The 23,177-nt window shown below is 36.2% G+C and overlaps 1 protein-coding gene across 4 annotated transcripts in view; it reads left to right on the top strand.

The window, feature by feature from the left end:
• The first annotated feature begins 120 nt into the window (after positions 1–120).
• The window catches only part of Brcc3 (BRCA1/BRCA2-containing complex subunit 3), a 36,151-nt gene continuing 13,094 nt past the window's right edge, over positions 121–23,177 (top strand). The window contains exons 1-7 of one of the 4 annotated variants that reach the window (XM_051179408.1): positions 121–336; positions 881–897; positions 1,730–1,784; positions 6,462–6,581; positions 15,114–15,201; positions 16,008–16,096; positions 17,534–17,589. In XM_051179408.1, the coding sequence (XP_051035365.1) occupies positions 214–336; positions 881–897; positions 1,730–1,784; positions 6,462–6,581; positions 15,114–15,201; positions 16,008–16,096; positions 17,534–17,589 (548 nt within the window). In that variant the 5' untranslated portion in view covers positions 121–213. Of the gene's footprint in view, positions 337–880; positions 898–1,700; positions 1,785–6,461; positions 6,582–15,113; positions 15,202–16,007; positions 16,097–17,533; positions 17,590–23,177 lie in introns of all 4 variants that reach the window. The other 3 variants (XM_051179407.1, XM_051179410.1, XM_051179409.1) reach the window with 3 other exon arrangements.

Below are 23,177 nucleotides of genomic sequence, written 5' to 3' on the forward strand. Positions count from 1 at the left end.
ACCCAGTGTCCCACTCTTTCGCCAGCCCAGAGTCTCCCAGGTACACCTAAATGGGCACCGCCTCCGTACCCCCGGCTCCGCCCCCGTGGAACCCGCGCGACTAGGCCAGGCCTGGGCGGAGCATAGTGCACAGGGGCTGGGAAGGCTGCGTCTGAGCACCGGGTTGGCCAGGCTGCTGTGGGCCCTAGGCGGACGTGACTGGAACCGACAAAGATGGCGGTGCAGGTGGTGCAAGCTGTGCAAGCGGTTCATCTTGAGTCTGACGCTTTCCTAGTTTGTCTCAACCACGCTCTGAGCACTGAAAAGGAGGAGGTGATGGGTCTATGTATAGGGGAGGTGAGTAGGTCCGCCAACCAGGATGAAACAGTACCCAGTGGTCCCTGAAGAGGCTGGGAGGTCACAAGAATGCGATTTAGGTCCTTTGCGTTCTCTAATACTGTCTCGGGTTCCTTTGCCTCTGGTCCTCTGATCCTGCAAACCCTCAGCGGTCCACTGGGGTGGGGGTTATGACACCAATGACCAAAGCAGCAAATCAAGCGAGAAACACTTTCTGGTAAAAGGAGGGTAGCGACAACAAGCAACCCACGGTTACAGCTTTTCGTCTCCTCACCGCCACCAGTTTTCCCTGTGGGAAGCAGGGCCATCACTAAAGCATTTTAAAGTACTCAGGTCAGAAGGGTTTTGTGGACTTCAAAGTCTCTGTTGTGGCTAAATGTTACAGAGGTGTGAAAGATAAGGAAATACACTGAGTGTAGTACAGTGCTTAGGTTGAATTCTCCAGTCTTTCATGCATGTGTGTGAACATATGACCTAATTTTCATGTAAATTTGCATCCCTATAACAATGTGTCAGTAATGTTTTCTGCTCTCTCCTACTCCAGTTGAATGATGACATAAGGTAAGACTATATTTGTTTACTTACATCATATTAGAATCTCTAAACTGATTTTTAGTGAGCAATTGTAACAACTTTGGTAACAACGTGTACTCTTTGTATGTTAACATTAACAGAACAGAGCTCCCTCAACAATACAATCTGAGTTCCACCACAATCCTAAAGTTTCATTTTAACCTTATATCATAGCATGATTTTTATTTGAGATATTTAAGCTCCCATGTGGAAAAATGTGGCTGAAGGAACCAACATCATATATGAACCTGTAAAAGGTCTTATAAATAGAATTTTGTTGGGGCTCCAGGAGCCCAATTGGTTACTGAATGATAGGCACAGGAGTAAAACTTTGTTGACTGAAATAAACACACCTTATTAAAAATGACTATCATTATATTGCTTTCCATTTTCTTTCTTTGCGTTTTACATTCTCTCTTCCCTGAAATGTCAGGGATATGCCAGTAACTTTCATTGTGGCAGATAATGTCCATACATTGAGAGGCTTTTCCCTTGTCGATCCATTCTTCCATCTAATTCGTTAGTGGATTTCTGTCCCCACCCACCCATCCCCTGTGAATCCTATAGTGATACTAGAGGTTCCTAGTAACTTGAAAGATTGAGAGATGATAAAACCTTTGGGTCCCCTTTCTTTAAACTGAAAAGCATAGCTAATTGTTTATCCAGCCTCCTCCTTAATACCTGGAGTCTGCTCTGTTCCCTTTCCCCCCTCTTTTATTTCAGCTATGGTTGCATTTCAAAAACTGTTCATCTTATTTTTCCTTAACTCCCTTTTCTATTCCAAATCCCAGTTCCCCCTTTTCTAATCTATCTCCAATAGGAGTGACTCCAAATTTACATACACTGGGACTGAAATGCGCACAGTTGCAGAAAAGGTATGTATGATAAAATTTTGCATGATGGAAATTTGCAGTTGGGGAGGAATTTCTGCAATCTGTTTGATGGCTTCAGCCAGGATTTTAATCTACTTTGTAATTGTGCAGCATGGTTTATTTATTTATTTATTTATTTATTTATTTATTTATTTATTTATTTCCTGCTAAAATCAGGTGAAAAATCTCACTAGAATGGGACTTAGTTAGTTTCTGTTCTTTGTAGGAACTTCACTTGATCAACAGGAATAATGTGATCAACATTACCCTGTTCCTCTCCTTGCTCTCTGCCTGTTTTTATAGCCTTTCTCCCACTTTCCTTAAGACTTTGAGGATTAGTTCATATTCTTTTTACCCAGTCCCAAATGGTCTATTCATACTTCTCATATGCAGTCTATTGTTGGTGTCATGATTTTTAGTCCAATGTCTTTTCTTCTGAGTGTGCACTCCACCCCACTTTTCCTGCCATTCTCTAAGCTAATTATACAAAAAACAGTTAGGTTTTTTTTTCAATGTATCAGAGCCTAGTGATTCTGTAAAATACAATAAAAATAATTGTTTCTTATCCTTTCTCCAAGCTATTAGGCAAAACATCTACTTATTATCTTTATATACAAACTTCTTCACCATAACCACTTAAGCCACCTTTCTTCCTCTGTTAAAATTTTCTAGAGGATCAGAAGCAATAGAATTGATCTCTTTCTTTCCTTCTCTATATTTGTTATAAAAGGCAATTTATAGGATGCCTTACCCAATTGGGGGCTGGTGGCCCAAAATTGGCTTTCTGCATGCTAGAGAGTGGGATAATTCATATTAGCTAAACTGACAAGCTGGAAGCCTCTGGTCAAGGAGGACACATGATGCAGCCCCAATCCAGGCCTGGATGCTCCCTGGAGTGTAGCTGCTGTGCATCCTCACTGGACTGCTGAAGGCTCTGGATTCTAGTGGTCATGGGTGATTGTGACAGTGCTACATGCATTACCTCATGAAGGATGGAACTAGACTACTCTGGCAGGCTTTCTCTTTTTCTTTAATTTTGTCTGGGCTCCCAGACTACTACATGGAGAATCCTCTCTGAAAATGATGCTGGGACAGGCACACCAGACGTGAACTTCCCTAATCTTACACTAGGCATCTGTCAATCCAGCCAAGTTGACAACCCAGATTAACTATTACACTTCTATTTAAAAAATGTTGCAGGGGCTGGAGAGATGACTCATAGGTTCAGAGCACTGGCTGTTCTTCCAGAGGTCCTGAGTTCAATTCCCAGCAACCACATGGTGGCTCATAACCATCTATAACTGTAGTCCCATGGGATCTCATGCTTTTTCTGGTGTGTAAATGTACATACAGACAAAACACCCATATACATAAAGTACATAAATAAATAAATATTTTAGAAAAAATCACATTAGACTACAAATGCTATACTTAAGTCACTCTTATTTTCAAAAAGGAAAGAAAACCTACCTATTCTATATCTTCTTTTATCACTACTCTTTTGTGAAGTTTTTTCTTGAGTTTAACATATCTGTATAACCATATTTATAGCTCTTATTAGCAGCATATAAAAATCCAGTCTGATGATCTTTTTGAGGTTTCTTATTTTTAGTAGTTACTAATGTATATGAATTACAGTTACTATTCTTTTGCTTCCTACGTAATCCACTTTTTATTTTAAATTTCTTTTTCCTTCTTTTCTGTTAATAAACTATATTTTGTTACTCTATTTGACCCTCCACCTATTATAATTTTTTTGTTTTAGTGGTTCTCCTACATATTACAATATGTAGTCTTCATTTGTTATAATTTAATGCAACTACTTCTACCATCTCTCCAATAATGCAATTTTGTTATATCTTAATAAACTCACTAAAAGTTGAAAATATCCTAGACCCCAAGTATAATACACCTAGAGTACCAAACACCCTAGCTCACTGTGCAGTATCCATACATCTTCATGATTGTATAGCTTATTGAAAACTGCAGTTCAGCATTACAAAAGTCTCTTATGTTATGTGTTTTCCAATAGCCCAGGAGAAAAATCTAAGTTTAAAGTACAGTTTCTGCTGTATGTATACCATATCCCTATCAATGTAAAGTTGAAAAATCCTTGGTTGAACAATCATAAGTTGGGAAGTATTTGTACTAAAATTTTAGAACATTTTTTAATTTTAATTCATAACCTACCACCTTTTGGATTATTGTCATGTATTTTAATTCTATAGTATTTTAAGGTTTAACATTGGTATTACATTTTCATATGCCCTGTATTCATTGTGTTTACAAGTTGTGTTATAAGTATATTTATGACACTTAATCATTCTTTCATTTTTTGGAATTATCTTTCTGTTTGAAGAACTGTAACATTTCTGCCTGATACTATATTCCCTCCATTAGGCATCTGAAGATATCTTTATTTTGATTGCAGTTTAAAGGATACATTCTTTGAATATAGAATTCTTAATTTGCATGTATTTTATTTTAGTTCTCTAAGATGTAATCTTTGGGATTTCATAGTTTCTGTTGGAAATTCAGTTGTTTGTCTCATTATTTTCTGAGAGGGGTTGCATCTGTCTCTGCTATTAATTTTATTTTTCTTTTACTCTATGCCTGCCACACATTGTACTAGTTGCTGGGAAGAAAATCATAAATGAAATATGGTCCCTGCTTTTGAGAACCTTGTAATCTAGTACAGGAGAAAAGCGTAAAAATAAATAGAACACAATGTGTGTTCTAGTGGAAATAAGTGCATATCTATCATGAAAGAATACTTGTGAGGGGAAAATGATTAGATATTTATAATATGATCAGGAACTTAAAATGAAAGAACTTACCAAGTAAAGATATTTATACAGAAGGGAGACTGTAAAAAACCACTGACCCCAAAAATAGGAACACATAATTTATGGAAACTCTTAGTAACTGAATCATACAAAAGTATAACAACCTTCTGAGATAAAAACTCTTTAGAGCTGTGTTGTGTTTTCAACAAATTATAAAGCCAGGTGGCTCACACCTGTAATCTCAGCACTGATGAGACCATGCAAGGATTATTGTGAATTTCAGGCTAACCTAAGCTACATAGTGAGTTGCAGGTCATCTTGGTCTATAGAGTAAGACCTTGTCAAACAACAAGAACATAAAGAACATTTTATTTATTGAAAGAATAGTGAGTATTTACTATGCAAATGATACCTTGTCTTGATTTTTGTTTATTCAGGATAGTTTTTCATATTGAAGTGCTGACTATTCTTTTAACTATATTCACATTTTTAAAATAAATAACTAAAGCAAAAGGGTAAAAATAATGTTAATATAAGGGTACATTTTATTTAGCTCTAATATCTAAAGTATTTCAATACATAGTCAATATTTATGAAATGTTGAGATATTTCACATTCTTCCCCTCACTTTTTTTATTAAGCCTTTTAATTACAGTGGGTATATTTATGGCTTATTTAAAATCAGAATTGACATATTTTAAGAGCTGTGCCTAATGGATTTTATATTGTATAGTAGAGAGATCATAGCTTATGACAAAAACTTCCTTTCAGATTTCATCTTGTTTTTCAGATTTCATCTTTGTCTTGCTACTTCTTTCATTGAAAGCCAACTGCCCTACCCGATCCCAAACTCAAACTGTTTTACTGCTCCTTATGTCTTCTTTGTCTTTCTTCTCTCTTTTACTCTACACTATTCTAAATGTCGGCACCCCTCTTGATATAGGCCCAGACCTCTTGCTTCACTCTCCATACATTTTTTTGTTGCCTCATGAAAATTTTGTTGATGATTTCCAAAATGATTCTGTTTGAGCCTAAGCTTAAGTACTACCAGAAAAACATTGCCATATTTAATTTCCTTCCAGTTCATCCTGAAATCACCTACACGATATAAGAAACTTTGTAGATCCTTTCATTCTGTCTTTTCTTAGACTTACTTTCTTCTATTCTATGTCTAGCTCTACAATTACATCACTTAAACAACCTGTCTCCCAAACATTTTCCTCACACTTTACCTCTTCTGTCACTCATATATCCACTTGGCAACTGTAGAAATTCTATATGCCCACAGGCAGCCATCAACAAATACATATATTTGCCTGCCTTCTATATGAACACTTTTGCTAATATTAGTTACTTTTCTGATTTGCTCTAAACATTGATTTTCTCCACAATTTTAATGTAGTTTTGATGTATTATACTTTCTCCTTAACCATATTATTAGAACACTGTTTTATATTTTCATATGAAAATGCATTTTGCACATATTAGATGATTATTCACATATTAGATGATTAACCTAAATACTCTGATATATATATCTTGATTGGAATATGGGGCATTGAAAACATTTATTACCTAGGAATAGTGATGTATGCTTGTAACTCCAGCACTTGGGAGGTACAGGTATGAGGATCAGGAAGGAGTTCAAGCCCAGCCCAGCTACCCAGGTACACAGTAATTTGGAGGCCAACTTGGACTACATGAAACTGTGTGTGTGTGTGTGTGTGTGTGTGTGTGTGTGTGTGTGTGTGCATCTCAATAAGAAAAGTATTAGTTTTGAATCTGAAATTCTCTACTGCCACTTTAATAAAATATAATCCTATATTTACAGGAAATTGGAGAGAGAAGTATTGGCTAGAGAGAGAAATAACTATTTCTTTGGATTTTCCTTTAGGTGGATACAGTCAGAATTGTTCACATCCATTCTGTCATCATCTTGCGACGTTCTGACAAGAGAAAGGACCGTGTAGAAATTTCTCCAGAGCAGCTGTCTGCAGCCTCAACAGAGGCAGAAATATCCTTACTAATACATTAGATGCTTTGCTTTAGTCATCTTAAATTAGGTACTTTTATAAATTTTCTTCTTGGTGAATGTTCCCTAGTTTTCATATTGACCCTTTAGATCTAATTATTTGGTTAACTCTATCTATCTATCTAACTATCTATCTGTCTGTCTGTCTATCTATCTATCTATCTATCTATCTATCTATCTATCTATCTATCTATCTATATCTCTCTCCTACTCTCTCCCCCCTCTCTGTATTCAGATATTGTTTCTTAAATACTTGCTACCTTTAAAATTTTTACTTTACAAATTAGTTTCCATATGATATTTTCCTACATGCTCATGTTCAGTTGATCCTCCCTCCACTCCCTCTGTTCTACCATCTCCCTGCTCCCCACCCCTACTTAAATCTGTCTTCAATATTTTCTTTCTGCTTACACATGTATTCTATTACCCAGCCTGTTATGCTTGCTTAAAGCCCTATTCCTGCACCTTAGGGCCTCTTTCTGGTTTCCTCACATCTACACACATTTAGTCCCACAAAATATGCATATGTAAATTTAAAAGCTAGGATCCACATATGAAAAAGAATGCATATCATTTGTCTTTCTGGGTCTTGGTTACCTCTAACTAAATTTTATTTATCCATTCATTAGTTGATGACATCTAGGCTGCTTCCATTTCCTTGCTGTTGTAAATAGTGCAACAATGAGCATGAGTGTGCAAGTATCTAAGTAGTAGGCTATATAGTTTTAGGAATATATGCCTGGGAGTGGTATAGCTGTGTCACATGGTAGTTATATTTGAATAATATATTTGAAGAGCCTTCATACTGATTTCCATCGTCATGGTACAAGTTGACACTCCCACCAATAATTCCTTTTCTCCTACAACCTTGCCAGCATTTGTTGTAATTTTTTCTCATTTAAATTAAGTTTTATTTTATGTATATGAATGTTTTGTTTGCATATATGCATGTGTACCATGTGTGTGCCTGGTGCCGGCACAAGTCAAAAGGCATTAGATCCATTGGAATGAGAGTTGTAGATAAATGGCTGTAAGCCACCATTTAGGTGCTAGGAACAGAACTTCTATGCTCTGCAAGAGCAACAAGTAATCTTAACCACTGAGCCATCTATCCAGGCCTGTTACTTGTTTACTTGATAATAGCCATTTTGACTAGGTTATGAGTCCTGAGGATGAAATAAAAGGCCATGCACTTAAAAAACAAGTACCTTTGTGAACTGAGTCATCTCCTCATCCCAGGTTAATCGGAATTTCCTTTCTTATTTCTTTTATCAGAAGAGATAAAAATTTTGGACAGTCATGCTTGTAAATGTCCACAGGACCCAGGGTAAAATACCACAATGGTGAGATGTATAGGTAGTCCCTTTCCCCTACCTTCTACACATTGACTCTATTCCTTCCTGCCCTTCCAGTTTTTCTAATTTCTAGGTTGTTCACTATCCCTGAAAAGATTAGTTTGTGAAACTTTCCCTCAGAAAATGCAATGAAGAGAGTTGAACACATTATTCCTTGTTAAAGATAACCAAAGAATGATTTGTTTTCTGTAGTTTGAATTCCATGCCTTATCTATGGCATGTTAACTTTATCAGTGCTTCTAGTGGTTTATTGTTTTCCTGGACTAAGTTAACCTTGTCCTGGTTCTATCTGTGCATAGACTGGAGAAAATTAATTTTAAAATACTTCTTGTACTTTTTTATTTTGGCGTTTTTAAAACAAGGACTTATTCTGTAGCCTAGGCTGGTCTGGCCTCTGCTTCCTGAGTGCTGGGATTGCAGATATCAACTGCCATCATATCTGGGTCCTTTGTATACTTTTCAGAGTAGTATACATACATACACTATGCATGTATACTACTTATATTTAAATTTTACAATTTTTGTTATCTATAGGTCCATTTTGGTTTTGGGTGTTTTTGTTTGATTGTTTTTTGTTTTTTGAGACAGGCCCTCTATAATAATTCTGGCAGTCCTAGAACTCACTTTGTAGACCAGGCTAGCCTTGAACTCACAAAGATCAGCCTACCTCTTCCTCCTGAGTTCTGGGATTAAAGATGTGTACCACCACCTCCCAGTTTATAGGTCCATTTTCTAATAAATTGTTAATTTGAATTTAACATATTTCTATGTTAACAATTCTTTGTTTTTGGTTTTTCAATACAATAGTTTCTCTGTATAGCCCTGCTGTCTTTGGAACTTACTCTGTAGACCAGGCTGGCCTTGAACTCAGAGATCTACCTGCCTCTGCCTTCCAAGTGCTGGGTTTAAAAAAATGTGTGCCACCACTGGCTGGTCCATCAATATGTTCTTATTACTTGGAGTATAGTGTTCCAGTCAGGCAGGAAATACAAAAGCAATAATGTTACTTCCTTTTTCCTGTGTCTAGGTTTTAGGATTTGAAGGGTTTTTTTTTTATGCATTTAGAGTATTTTGTTGACATCTCATCAAGTTTTTCTCTATTAAATTTTATATTTTATAATACTTTGAAATGTAAGTAAGATACAGAATATTCTAGTTTATATACAACCTTCTAAAATACTCTTTTCAGAGATCATGGATTGATTGTATATAAAAATAAATTCTCTTACTAGTCACATAATATTTCATATTCAAGTATATTTATGCTTTGTGCATTTACATTACTTTTGAACCAATTTGTAGCTTGTAGAACTATCTGTACAAATTTCTTAAGTATTTGAGAAATTAGATAAAACAGAAATGAAAATTGCCACTATAGTTTCTTAGAAAAGTTGTATTTGTTATTTACAACAAATATATACATTTTGCCTATGTGTGCCTGGTACCTAAGGTCAGAAGAGGGTGTCAGGGTGTCAGATCCCCTGGAACTGGAGTTTATGAATGTGGGTCCTTTGGAAAAGCAGCAAGAGCTCTTAACCACTTAAATATCTCTTCAGTCCCTCCTATAGCTTTTTTTCTTACGTTTTATGCATTTTCTGTCCATAATGAAATCTTTTGTTCCTGTTGGACATTGATAGGTTTTTTTTTTTTTGTTTTTTTTTTTTTTTTTTTTTTTTAATCTTGGCAATATCATCAGTGCTGCTTTTTTAGCCTGGTGTCACAATCATTACAGAGTTTCTGAACACAGAGTAGTCACTCTGCTGTATCAGTTGGAGAACTGAAATCTGATAGCATTAGTATTCATAATTTCAGAATATTTAAACTACAGGCTATCTTATTTGCCACTTCTGAAGAATTTGTTAGAGTCTAAAACACCTTTACTTATGTCAACAAAGGATAGTTTACTTCATTGTATATCATGACAACATTTGTAATTCAGCAATCTTAAATATATGTTTTATTATTTTATATGTATACCACATGTGAATGCAGTTACCTGAAAAGTCCAGAAGAGGACATTGGATCCCTTGGAGCTGGAGTTACAGGCAGTTGTGAATTGCCTGATAATGGATTCTGGGAACTAAACGCATATCTTCTTCAAGTACAGTATAGATTCTTAACCACTAAGCCATCTCTCCAGCTCCTAATGTACCAACCTTGTCACAAAAAAGTGCAAGCCTTAACTTCCAATCAAAATCCTATATTGGTATGGAAGAATTATCAACAGATTCTCCTAACATGACCTACTTGATTTCATCTTTCCTACCTTTCAACCTTTGCATGGTTATTTATTGAACAAATTTAAGAATTTAAATTGTTGACATACTTTATCAGGTACATTTTTCCAACCAAAGCTTTGGAAATTTTTCTAGCATTTTCTAGAATATGCACATGTGCACTCATTCTGTTGAGTCCCAGTGTAATAATCTCTATAGAGAATATAAGCCTGAACACAAATGCTATTAATTACTTCATGAAGGATTACAGAGCAAGCTGGTTGTCAGCTTGTAGAACTACTACAGCATTCCATCTCTATGTGAAACTGGAATGTTAGTGACACAACAGGCCCCCAAATGTGATGTCTCATCTAATGTTTCTTCTGTGTTTCACTATCTAATCTGCCCAGGAAAAAAATTGTCAGCTAGGGTATGATGGTACATGTTTGTTATCCCAGTACTTACAAGATGGAAGCCAGCCTAGGGTATGTAATGAGACTCTGATTCAAAAATAAAATAGTTTTATTTTTTCAACTACTGTTTTCCTTTTTTTTTTTTTTTTTTTTTTTTTTTTTTTTTTTGGAGACAGGGTCTTACTATGTAGCTCTAGCTGTCCTGGAACTCACTTATGTTTTACTTATGAGTAAATTTAGGAAATTTATTTTATTTTATTTTATATAACAAAGTCCAATTAAATGAAAACAAACATTTATACACAATATTTGGGAATTTGGGCGTCGTTCTTTCCAAACTACTTCCTGCTGGTAAGGGGCGCTGTCATGGGGGATTTGAAGAAGATTCAGAAATCCTGGCTGTAGTCTGTAGGCCTGCTTTGTCCAGCTGTTTTGAATGTAGGATCACCTTTTACTCTGTTTCAGGCGGTCTGGCGTGATCAAACCACATTAGTCTGGAAGGAATCCACATCTTTTCATTTTCTGTGGAAACAAAAATAGAAATCCTTTTCCCCAGTAACTTGTCCTTGAACTTAAATTTTGGAGTCAAAGCATTTTTTTAATTTAATTTATTATTTTACATGTCGATCCCAGTTCCCTCTCCCTCCCTCCCTCCCTCCCTGCCTTTTACCCTCTCTGTCCTCTCACATGCACTCTAGCCACCCTCCCCTCCCATCCCCCCATCCCAATTCCATATGTAGGGAAATGCCATCCAGTTGGGGTCATATAGGTCAGACAGGTCATGTGAAGTAGGGATTAGGGCTTCTCTCCTGTCTCTAGGTTAAGGCAGTTATCTCTCCATGGGGGATGTGTTCGCAAGGTCCTTTTGTGCACCAGGGATACATCCTGGTTCCACTATCTGAGGTCCGTTAGACTGCTCAGTCCTTCTAACTGAGACCCATATTCAGGGGGGCCTGAGTCAGTCCCATGCTGGCTTCCCAGCTATCAGTCTAGTGGCTGTTAGCTCCTCCTTGTTCAGGTAAGCTGTCTGTAAGTGTTTCTGCCGCATGGTCTTGTCCTCTCCATCTGCATCTGGGTTCTAGTTCGATTCAGTGTTTATGTATGGGTGTTTGATCCTGTTTTCAACAGGCATTAGTTGAGGGCTCCATGGATAAGTTAGTTGTTGATCTCACTCTCCGGGAAGGGCATTTATGATAGCCTTTCCACGGAAGCTCAAATTGTTATTTGGCAGCAGTCTTGTAGTTCTCTAGACCTTTCTTTGTGTTCAATTTTATCTTCAAACCAATATTGGCTCCCTCTTTTATGATCTCTGTCTCTGTCTCTCTCTTTCCTATCTTCTATTCCTAACCAGGCTCAATCTTCCTGGTCGCACATGTTTTCCTTTCCTCCCCCTCATTTTCTCCTACTTCTCTCTCCATTCGCTGCCCCTCCCACTTCACCTGAGCTCTGGGGGACTTGTCCCTTCCCAGTTCTGTGAGGGACTTTATATGAATCTCTTAGAATACACCTTGTATCCTAGTTCCTCTGGTGGTGTGAATTTTGGGCTGGTGATCCTTTGATCTAGGTCTAAAATCCATATATGAGTGAGTACATACTGTGTTCCTCTTTTTGTGACTGGGTTACCTCATTCAGGATGGTTTCTTCAAGTGCCATCCACTTGCCTGGGAATTTCAAGATAACCATTATTTTTTTCTGCAGAGTAGTATTCCATTGTGTAGATGTGCCACATCTTCATTAACCATTCTTCAATTGAGGGGCATCTAGGTTGCTTCCAGGTTCTTGCTATTACAAATAATGCTGCTATGAACATAGTTGAACAGATGTCCTTGTTGCATGGATGTGAATCCTTTGGGTGTATGCCTAAGAGGGGGATTGCCGGGTCCTGTGGTAAACCAATTCCCATTTTCCTGAGGAACTGCCACACTGATAGATGTTTTTTTGATTATGTTTTGTTTGTTTCTTTCTTCTTCTTCTTTTTTTTTTTTTTTTTTTTTTTTTTTTTTTTTGAGAAAAGGTCTCATTATGTAACTCAGTTGGCCTGAAACTCACTATGTAGACCAGGCTGGCCTCAAACTTACAGAGATCCATCTGCCTCTTGAGTGCTGTGATAAAAGATGTGTTCAATTACATGCAGCTTAAAATTAGGTTTTCATTTTTAGTAGTTGATATGTTTACAAAATTATCTGGTTATTTCCTTTGTTTTTCTATAGATTTTATAATTTTTCAATAGATTTTTTATAAATTATGAAAATTATCTTTGTAAGAAGGGTAGTGATATTATTCCTGTTTACATGGGAATGTAAATGTTTACTGTTATGTGCTCCTTAATATAATTATAGTTATTTTTATATTTTCATATTTAATTATTAAACCTGTTTACCATTTAAATTTTTAAAAATTCTGTTTCTGAAAAATTTATAAATCCATTAGAATTTAAAAATTAATATGGAAACCTAGACCCAGTTTGCCTATAGGCTATATATTACAAAACTATAGCATAAAAAGAAACTAAGATATTAACAATGTTAGAATATTTATAGTTTTATGCTACTTTGGCATATGATATGTATAGGCACCAAAATAGCCAACTTTCAAAACTGGGGGCCAGTGAGATAGTTTCATGGGTAATGGTGCTTTTCACAAAAGCCTAGTGACCTAAGTTCTATCCCTGAAATCCACTTAATGGTAGAGTATTGGCTACAAAAAGTTGTTCTTTGGTTTCCACATGTTCAGTGTGGCACATGCATCTGTAGAAACCATACACACAATAATAGTAAAAGTTTTAAAGATATAAAACAATTTTCTCATGCTACCTTTTCATATTCACACCCAATGTTTCCCTGTTACACCTAACCCCTTATAATGACAAATGTGTTCTTCTCCTCCTTACCTTACATTTCCTGCTGCTTTGTATTCCTGGCCACATGGGGTTTGATGTCACAGTCTACCTTTTCTTATCTCCTGAATATTTCTGTATCGCTATACAGAACCATGAACTGGCTTCTAGGATGTTGTTGAGCAACTTGGAGAGCATCTGAGACTTTTCAGGAATAACTGTGTAGAGCAGAGCTACTTGAGTACAGGAGGTTTTCTTCACTACTAAGATAGGGCCCTTCTAAGCACTTTGCTCCCTATCTACTAAAAGATTGTCTCTCTACCTTGGCAGGGTAGATGTAAGGGGAAATAGCTGCTGGTATCCATTCTGCTTCCCAGGGCTCAGTAATTACTTACCATCACCCTTGTTAGGGGCAGTTACTTTTTCTTACACCTCAAGTTCTTCCCTCACACACTTGTGTTTCTCTGTACCCAGTGGATTACTCAAGTGGGATCCACTGGACATGTCTTGAGTAATTCACTGGGCACAGAGAAACACGAGTTGTGAGCTGCCATGTGGGTGCTGGGAATTGAACCCAGGTCTTCTGGAAGAGCAGCCAGTGAACCTCTTCAGTTCCTCAATTGCATTTTTATTCACTTATCTATACAAAAAGAAGAAACTTTAACAGAGTTGAAACTAGGAAAAAATAGCATTACATTCTCTTTCATAGATTCATGTTCTCAAAAGAATAAACCTCTGGGTACCTGGCATGCACATGGTACACATACGTACATGCAAGTAAAACACACAAATGAAATAAAAATAAATAGATCTTTTTAGAAGAAGAAGCATGACCATCCAATAAATATTTTAAAAGTGTTTAACATCCAGTCATCAAAGATATGTAAATCAAAATTATGTTGTGATCCCATTTCACTTCAGCCAAAATGGCAATCATTGGTTGTGTTTTAATATGGGTAATTTGTACGAAAAATAAGAAGTATTTTATAGGACATGGGAAAATGAACTATGGACTTTGTATGGCCTGCAACCACTTTACTTTGCTGTTTTTAACATTTGACAGTTTACTTTAGAGAAATCAAATAAATTAAAAAATTATGTATATATACACACTACATATATATATATATATATACATATATATATATATATATATACATATATGTGGGTCTTGACCCTTTTTGGCAAACCTCTGTCTCTACAAATATTTACATTATGATTTATATCAGCAACAAAATTATAGTTATAATGTAGCAATGAAAATAATTTTATGTTTGGGGGTCACCATAACATGAGAAACTGTATTAAAAGGTTGCAGCATTAGGAAGGTTGTGAACCACTGGACATGTATGTGCATGTGCACTTGCACACACACATTTATTTTTTATATTTCCTTACTGAAAGTAGGAGTAGACAAAGAAGACAGAATTCTCAAATTGAAAATATAAATAAATTATGAAGATTTAAACAAGCTGTTTTTGCAAAGAATATTAAGATTTGAATGACCAAATATTTGAATAATTGCAGTAAGACAATGTAATATAAATATGAGATATATGTAAAGAAAAAACTGACTTTAAGTGTATAACATTTGAAGTTCTGAGCATCAACCTTATTTCACCCTTAGTTATGTATTTTGAGCCTTTATTATAAGCAGGGATTTTCTTCTTTCAAAAATGCCTTGACAAACATACAGGTTGGCTGAACTAACAGGCCGTCCCATGAGAGTTGTTGGCTGGTATCATTCCCACCCTCATATAACTGTTTGGCCTTCCCATGTTGGTAAGTGTTATATATAAGGTTGCAGTGTTGGCTTATTTCCCCAGTTTCATAGCATGGTTATCAAAAGGCTTTTCCTTCTAAGCAATATTTTTGTTACTACCAAAGCCTGTCTTGTAGTTCACAGGAAATTATCAAGTTTTGGGGATAGCTGAAGCTTTCAGATTTTTTTTGTTTGTTTGTTTAATCTATGCTACATTTTGTAGTAGGGCCATTCTTGGGCTAAGTAGCCTAGAGTTACTAGTTAATAGCAAACTTTCCATAATATTTATTTAACTTGGCAAAATATGTTCTGACATTTGTTGCGGGTGGTTCTCCTATCTAGCCTGAGTCCTGCAGTCACCCTCAGCCCCAAATGAACAAATAATTATATTAATTATAAAATTATTGGCTGGTGTTTTGGGCTTCTTATTGGCTAGCTCTGTCTTAATTATTAACCCATTTCCTTTAATGTAAGTATATCCACGTGGTCTTGGCTTACCAGAGAATGCCTGGCGCCTCCTCTCTTCCTGGGCTCTACATGACGACTCCATCTGCCTACATTTCCCAGAATTCTCATCTCCTAGCCCTGCCTACACTTCTGTCTGGCCAATCAGCCAATCAGTGTTTTATTCATCAACCAGTAAGAGAAACATATATACAGAAGGACATGTCCCATCAGACATTTATATTATCATTACAATATATCCCTATTTTGCCTGTAGAATGTGAATGTTAACAAGATAACTAACTAATAATCATTACTGTTATCTCTAAATAAAATCTGTTAACTACAGGTTATTAACAGAATATTTTTATTACTATTTCAGATGTTCGTACACAAGCAATGTACCAAATGATGGATCAAGGCTTTGTAGGTCTTATTTTTTCCTGTTTCATAGAAGACAAAAACACAAAGGTATTGTATGTGTAAGTGTGTATGTGTACATACACATTTGTGTGTGTGTGTGTGTGTTTGTGTGTGTGTGTGTGTGTTTGTACACAGAGTAGATACAGAATAGAGAAAAATTTCTTTGCAATTTCAATAGGATGGCCAGGGCAGTTTTCAGGGTTAGGGTTAGGCCAGGACAGTTTTCAGGGGGAAGGGTTTTTGAGTCTAGATTGGAAGAAGGTAAGGGAGTATTTCTTGGCAGAAGATTATGCCTGGCAGAGGAAATAGCAAGTGCAAGTACTCTATGGTGAGTGTAGCATTTTGAGGGAACTTTGAGGAAGTTCGTGTGGCTGTAGTAAAGAGAGGAAGACCATGACAATGTATTCCAGTTTGCCTCAGTCTTAATTTTTATAGTTATGTTGCAATGTCCCATTTAACCAGCCTTTTTATCTCTTGGAAGTATTCTGGTTTGGTCATCCTTAAAGATGCCCAAAATGTAATGGGAACTAGTTCTTATAAAGCCTTTACTTAGCCTCTGAGATGGGAAGCCATTATAGGGTGACTTTATTATGTATTATGTATTAATAGAATCACTCTAGGTTTGGAGTGGGAAGGTTGAAATTAATGGCATCAGAGAAAGTAGTTAGGAAGATATTGTCAGTAATCTAGGCAAAAGATAATTAAGCCTTGACCTTGGTGTGGAGAAGATAAGTGTTCTAATAATGGATATTTTCCATAAATTCATTGTCTTCCAGAAACACTACAGTTCCATATCTGGAACTTTATAATTTTTTGGAATACTTTTGGATTTGTCACCATTTAATTTGCTTATTGTCATCATAAATAAATGAGATTAATCACTTTCCTGGTTCTCATATTTGTTAATAATTCTATCTCATGAGAAGATGTTTGCCTGTAACTCATACTAATTATGTATATGATCCTTCTCACAGAAAGTGATTTATGGCATATTCTATAGCCTTTAGAACCTCTTTTAGCCTAATATGTCCATAAAAGCCTTTAAGTTTTAAGTTAGAATCCACTGAATTGCTATGAAATTTCCAATACAAAAAGGAACAATGGTCCGCTGGGCGTGGTGGCTCATGCCTTTACTTCCAGCACTTGGGAGCCAGAGGGGGGAGGGTGGATGTCTTCTAATTCCAGGCCAGCCTGTTCTAAAGATTGAGCTCCAGGACAGCCGAGGCGATAACTTTTTGTGTCAAAAAATAAACAAAAAATGATTAATTATTGAAGATAGAAATGCTTGTTATACTGAGTCAATTATTATACATTGTATATTTAATACATATACAATGTATAATACTAACTGGGTATCTTTTCTTGAGACATACAGAGTAAAGATACCCAGTTAGTATATCTCAAGAAAAAAATAACAAAAATGAATCCTTTTGCATTTGACATTGCCTTTCTGTTTGTTTGTTTGTTTGTTTGTTTTTTAAACAGACTGGTCGGGTACTCTACACTTGCTTCCAATCCATACAAGCCCAAAAAAGCTCAGAGTAAGTATGACAGACAGAGATGTTATTTTTGATGGACTAATGCCTAGTCATGGAAGTGATTGTTCTGTTTTATTTAATTTTTCTCAAGTAAGACACTAATAGTACTATATTTCTACTCTTACTAACAGTTCTAAGAAAAATTAGAATTTCTTTATCAGTTGTGAAAGTCTAGGAAGCTGGAATCAAATAAATAGTCTCTTTGTTATAGCTATATCACCATATTCTTGTTCCACATTTCCCAAATTGTATTGTGCTGCTAGTTCCCTTTCACTGGGGTGTTCTAAAACAAAGAGCAGATGAGAAGAAATTTAGAGTTTTATTTTTTTATAGATACTTCTCTATTACTATATAAACTCTCAGTGTTCAATTAATACTAGGCAAACGTTTACCATAGAGATGAAACTCTTGCCTTCTTGTCATAAAAGTCTTTTCAGAATTGTAATATTTCATTAAAATGTTTGTATAGATTAATTTTCTCTTTAAAACATAGTAATCAGGGGTTGAGGAGATGGCTCAGTGGTTAAGAGCACTGACTACTCTTCCAGAGGATCCGGGTTCAATTCCTAGCACCTACATTGCAGCTCACAGCTGTCTGTTTCACCAGTTCCAGTGGATCTGACACCCTCACACAGGCATACATGCAGGCAAAACACCAGTGTGCTAAACAAACAAATCCAAAACATTGTAATCTATTGCTGGGCATGATGGTGGGCACTTTTAATCTCACCCTCCCACCTAGTACAGAGGAAGAAGAGGTTGGTGGATCTCAGGCCAACTAGGGCTACATAGCAAGATCCTATCTTAAAAAAACAAACAAAACAAGCAACCCAAACTCTGTTACTGTTTTTGTTTTATTTTTCTGTCACAAATAAAGGTGATGGTCACTAATACCATTCCATTTCCATTTTCTACAATGTAGTTAACTATTTTTTCATTTTGGAGGGTTACTTTTCTAATCTTTAATAAAGTTTACTTATTTTTATTTTTGTGTTTTGAGACATGGTCTTATGTATTCCAGTCTGAACTCACAATCATCCTGCTTGTGCTTCCTCTGTGTTGATCTTTCTGACATGGGCTACCACACCCACCTAAAGATTGCCTTTGTATTGTATTAACAATTGACATTAGACAATATTGATTTGGCTCTTCATGATTACTAAATTTTCATAGTTACAAACGTCTTTGCTCAAGATTGGGACCATAATTTCATTGTGTATATTTTGTGTATTTATTGATTATAATAGAAACTAAATTTCAGTGTGGCATTGGTGGCACACACCTTTAATTCCAGCACTCGGGAGGCAGAGGCAAGCAGATCTCTGTGAGTCTGAAGCCAGCCTGGTCTACAGAGTGAGTTCTAAGACAGGCTCCAAAGCAATACAGAGAAACACTGTCTCAAAAAACCAAAAAAAAAAAAAAAAAAAAAAAAAAAAATAGAAAATACATTTTATTATTATGACTAGGTAAATGTTATTCCCTCTTTAACTAACTAATGTGAACTAGAGTGCTATAATGATTCTGCTTTTTGCATAGATTTTGTTTTGTTTTCTTTTTTGCTTTGCTTTGCATGTTTTGAATAGTCCCACAGGCCAATCTGATGAATGCAATTCTTGATTAAAATTCCCTTGTCTCAGGTTATTCTAGTTTGTGTCAAGTTAACAAAAAACTAACCAATACAATGATATACTAAAAGACTTAATATTGTTAAATGATAATACTACCCAAAGATATCAAGTCAATGAAATACTTATGTAATTCCAAAGGTCCTTTTTGTTGCAGACATGGAAAAGATAATTATAAAATCTAAGAGGCATGGAATAACCAATATTGATAAAAAGAAGATGAAATCAGAGAAATAAGTTTTGGCTTGCATGGTGTGAAACTAGAATCAATATAGATATAGACCAATGGAATGAATTCAGAGACTCAAAATAAAAACCAAATTATCTTTCAGCACATGTGCCAATGTCATTGAATGAGAAGTGAACATTTTCTTCTATGAGTGGTGCTTTGACAGCATATATAGAAATTAGCTACAGATAAACTGTGAACTAAATGTGCAAGCTAAAGCCATGAGCACTTAGAAGAAAACGTAGGTTAAATCTTCATGACATTGAGTTTTCATAGATGTGACAACAAAACATGAATAACAGTAGATAACGTTTGTAAAACATAAAACTTGTGTGTGTGAAAGGATAGCCTATATGATTGAATTTTATAACTGTCTGAGATATTATGAAAAATTTTTAGGATTAGACATGATAGTTCATTGCTGTAATCCAAACACTTAGGAGGCTGAGTATGGAGGATTGCCATGAGTTCAAAGAAAATCTCAGTTACATAATGAGTTACCGTCCAGCCTAGGACAAATCTTGAGATCATTGCAAAACCCTGTCTCAAACAAGTCTTAATATTGGATTAGGTGGTAAATGACTATAATCTAGTATTTGGCAGGTGGAGGCAGGAGAATCAGAACTTCAAGATTACCCTGGTTACAAAGCAAGTTCAATGCCAACCTGTGCTACATGGGATCCTGTCTCAAAAAGTCAAAATCAATAAAGACATGCATGGTAGTATACACCTTTAATCCCAGCACTGAGAAGGCAGAGTTAGGTGGATCTCTGTGAATTCAAGGCCACGTGGACTACATATTGAGTTCTAGGCCAGACAGGGCTAAACAATAGGATTCTGTCTTGGAAAAGAGAGACATAAATTACTAATATACTAATATAATATAATATATACTAATGGACTGGGGAGATGCCTTTATAGCAAAATGGGTAGTATTCTTATACAGAGCATAGAAGACCAAGATTACTAAGAATATTATGGACTAGAACTGATCAGTGGTATCATAGTGCTTCTGATCAGTGATCCCACTCTAGACAAGTCAGCAGCAGTACTTGTGAACATAGATTCATTGTCAGACTCTCCAAATAGTCCTGGCTCAAGTCACTTATTTGAACATATGCTGTTTGGTAAATATCCTGAACATGATGGAACTAAAAATGTCTTTTCTAGTGGAGAGCATACCAATTACTACTTTAATGTTTCCAGTGGACAGGCTTTCTCAGTTTTTCCTGTGCCCCTAGTCTGACTCTAGTTGTAAAGACAGAGGAGGTAAATGCAGTTGATTTAGAACACGGGAGTTTGATGAAAGATACCTGGAGACTCTTCCAGTCAGAGAATGCTACAGGGAATCTTAAACACATCTTTGACATATTTCAGATAGGTAACAATATATTGTAGGAAATTGACCCAATCAAGAAGGCATTGACATAAGATCAAGAACTACTGGAATTTTATTCTATTCATTCAATCTGATGACTATTTCTATTTTAGGTCAATAGAAAAATGTAACACAAAAGATAAAAACCCAGAGATGGATACGGGGGTTCTAGCTGATGGTCAGACAAGCAAAGCAACCATCCACTAGCTCTTACCTCTACCTCAGACTGGCTCCGTGAATCCTCAGAATGCAATGCTCTCTCCACAAATCCTTAGAGAAAATAACACTCCCTCTCTGGAAACGAAATATTCATATCAAACCCTTTGCTTCTTCCTTTTATACGTTCCTAGTGATGGGATTAAAGGCGTGTGGTCCCAAGTGCTGAGATCACCTTTGTGTGAGCTGTTTCTCTTTAGTACTGGATCACTTTCATACAGCTCACTGTGGCCTTGAACTAGCAGAGATCCATCTGCCTGTCTCCTGAGTTCTGGGATTAAAGGTGTATGCCACCACTGCCTAGCTTTATGGCTAGCTACTGTGGCTGCTGGGATTAAAGGTCTGTATCAACACTGCCAGACCTCTATGGCTTGTGGCTAGCTAGCTTTGCATGCTGAAACCTCAGACAAGCTTTAATGAATCATAAATAGTGTATCACCACAGACAAACTCTTCAAACATTTCATAGAAAATTTGTTTTTTCCCATTGTGTTCTTTTTATAAAATATTAGAAAGAAATAAGGTAGAAGTGTTCATCTGTTCATAGTCTTTTGAAAGTGATCTGTGATGAGTTTCAATTTTAACTGGCTGTGTTCCAACAAGAAGTTTAGATGGCTGTGAGTGAAGAACTGAAGAACATTTGAATTACTGGTAGGTTTTCTAAGTATATAACATTAAGGGAATGGGGCATGGTGGAAGATTGACAGGCTTGACCATATAAAAATTCAAAACTCTACAAACAATGAAAACATGGATGACAGTAGATAAGCTGTAAATTAGTGATAACATGTTGCTTTCCCTGTCAGATTATCAAATTTGTTTTAGTTTTGCTTTAAGTAATGCTCAATTTGGATGTGGCTGTTGTTCTGTATTGGTGGTGGTAAATGGGACTCCCAGCTGCTCCAGTCTTTCTGAAGAGCAATGTATTTTATTGTTATATAAAACCAGGTCTCACTGTATAGACCAGGCTGGCCTCGAACTTGTAGCAATCCTCCTGATCCTGCCTCCTGAATGTTGAAATTACATATACAAGCCTGACCTAAGATTGTAACAGTTTTATTTGTGTTGGATACAAGACAGAATGGAAACAACAATTTATGAATGTATTGTGGCAGTTATAACTCACACTTTGGAGTTCAACAACCCGACTTTGAAGGCCAAATATACTGTCTACTTAGCCCTGTGGTCATGGTCTAGCAAAGTTAGTGCAGTTTTCTAAACATATGATTTTTTTTCTTGAGGCAGTATCTCACTATGTGATCCTTAGCTGTCTAAGAACTCAAAATGTAGACTACGCTGGCTCCATCTGCATCTGCCTCCCAAGTGCTGGGATAAAAGGCATGTGCTGTCATGCACAGCTAAATGTCTGATTTTTGTATTTGTAAAAGAGAGAGGTAATGTGCTGGAGAAGTGGATCAGTGGTTAAGATCACTTGCTACTCGTGTATATTCCCAAAACTTATGCAATGATTCACAATCATCTGCTACCCAAGTCCCAGGGTATCTGATGCCTCTTATTACCTCCTTGGGTAACAAGTACACTGTGGTGAATAGACATACATGGAGGCAGAACACTCAGTAACATAAAAAAAATCTTTCATAGTAAAAAAATAAGAGATAAGTAAATAAAACAGAGGTGGTATTGCATGCCTATTGTCAGAATTAATGGAGGTAATGCAGATCAAATATTTATCATATTTGTATTTGGCACATAGCAGTGTTCCATATATGGTAGTAACTCCAATACCCCATAATTATGAGCATATGGATAATTATTTACTATGGGTAATTTATTTACTTTTTTATTTGTAAATATGGAACACTCTTGTGCAGGGCCAGCTGATCTTCTCTACATCTTTTAGTATGCAGCCAAAACATTAGTGTGCAGCCAAAAGTGAGCGCTTTTTTGTTGTCTTATTTATTTTTGTTATTGATACTTTTGTAATTAGAAATTAACCATGCTGAACTCAGTGTGGTATTGCTACAAGAAGTTAGTACCAGGGACTGGATGGAATGTTGGTGTGATAGGCTGGACCATGTGTTTTTGTTTGGAGAAATTTGGACTTTGGTACTTTGGGTTGTAAAAGCAGTGGGATGTTTTAATCATGGAAAACAGAGGTACTAAGAGTTATTTGAACTGTCAGG

The sequence above is a fragment of the Phodopus roborovskii genome, unplaced genomic scaffold (assembly GCF_943737965.1).
Source record: "Phodopus roborovskii unplaced genomic scaffold, PHOROB, whole genome shotgun sequence".
Taxonomy (NCBI): Eukaryota; Metazoa; Chordata; class Mammalia; order Rodentia; family Cricetidae; genus Phodopus; species Phodopus roborovskii.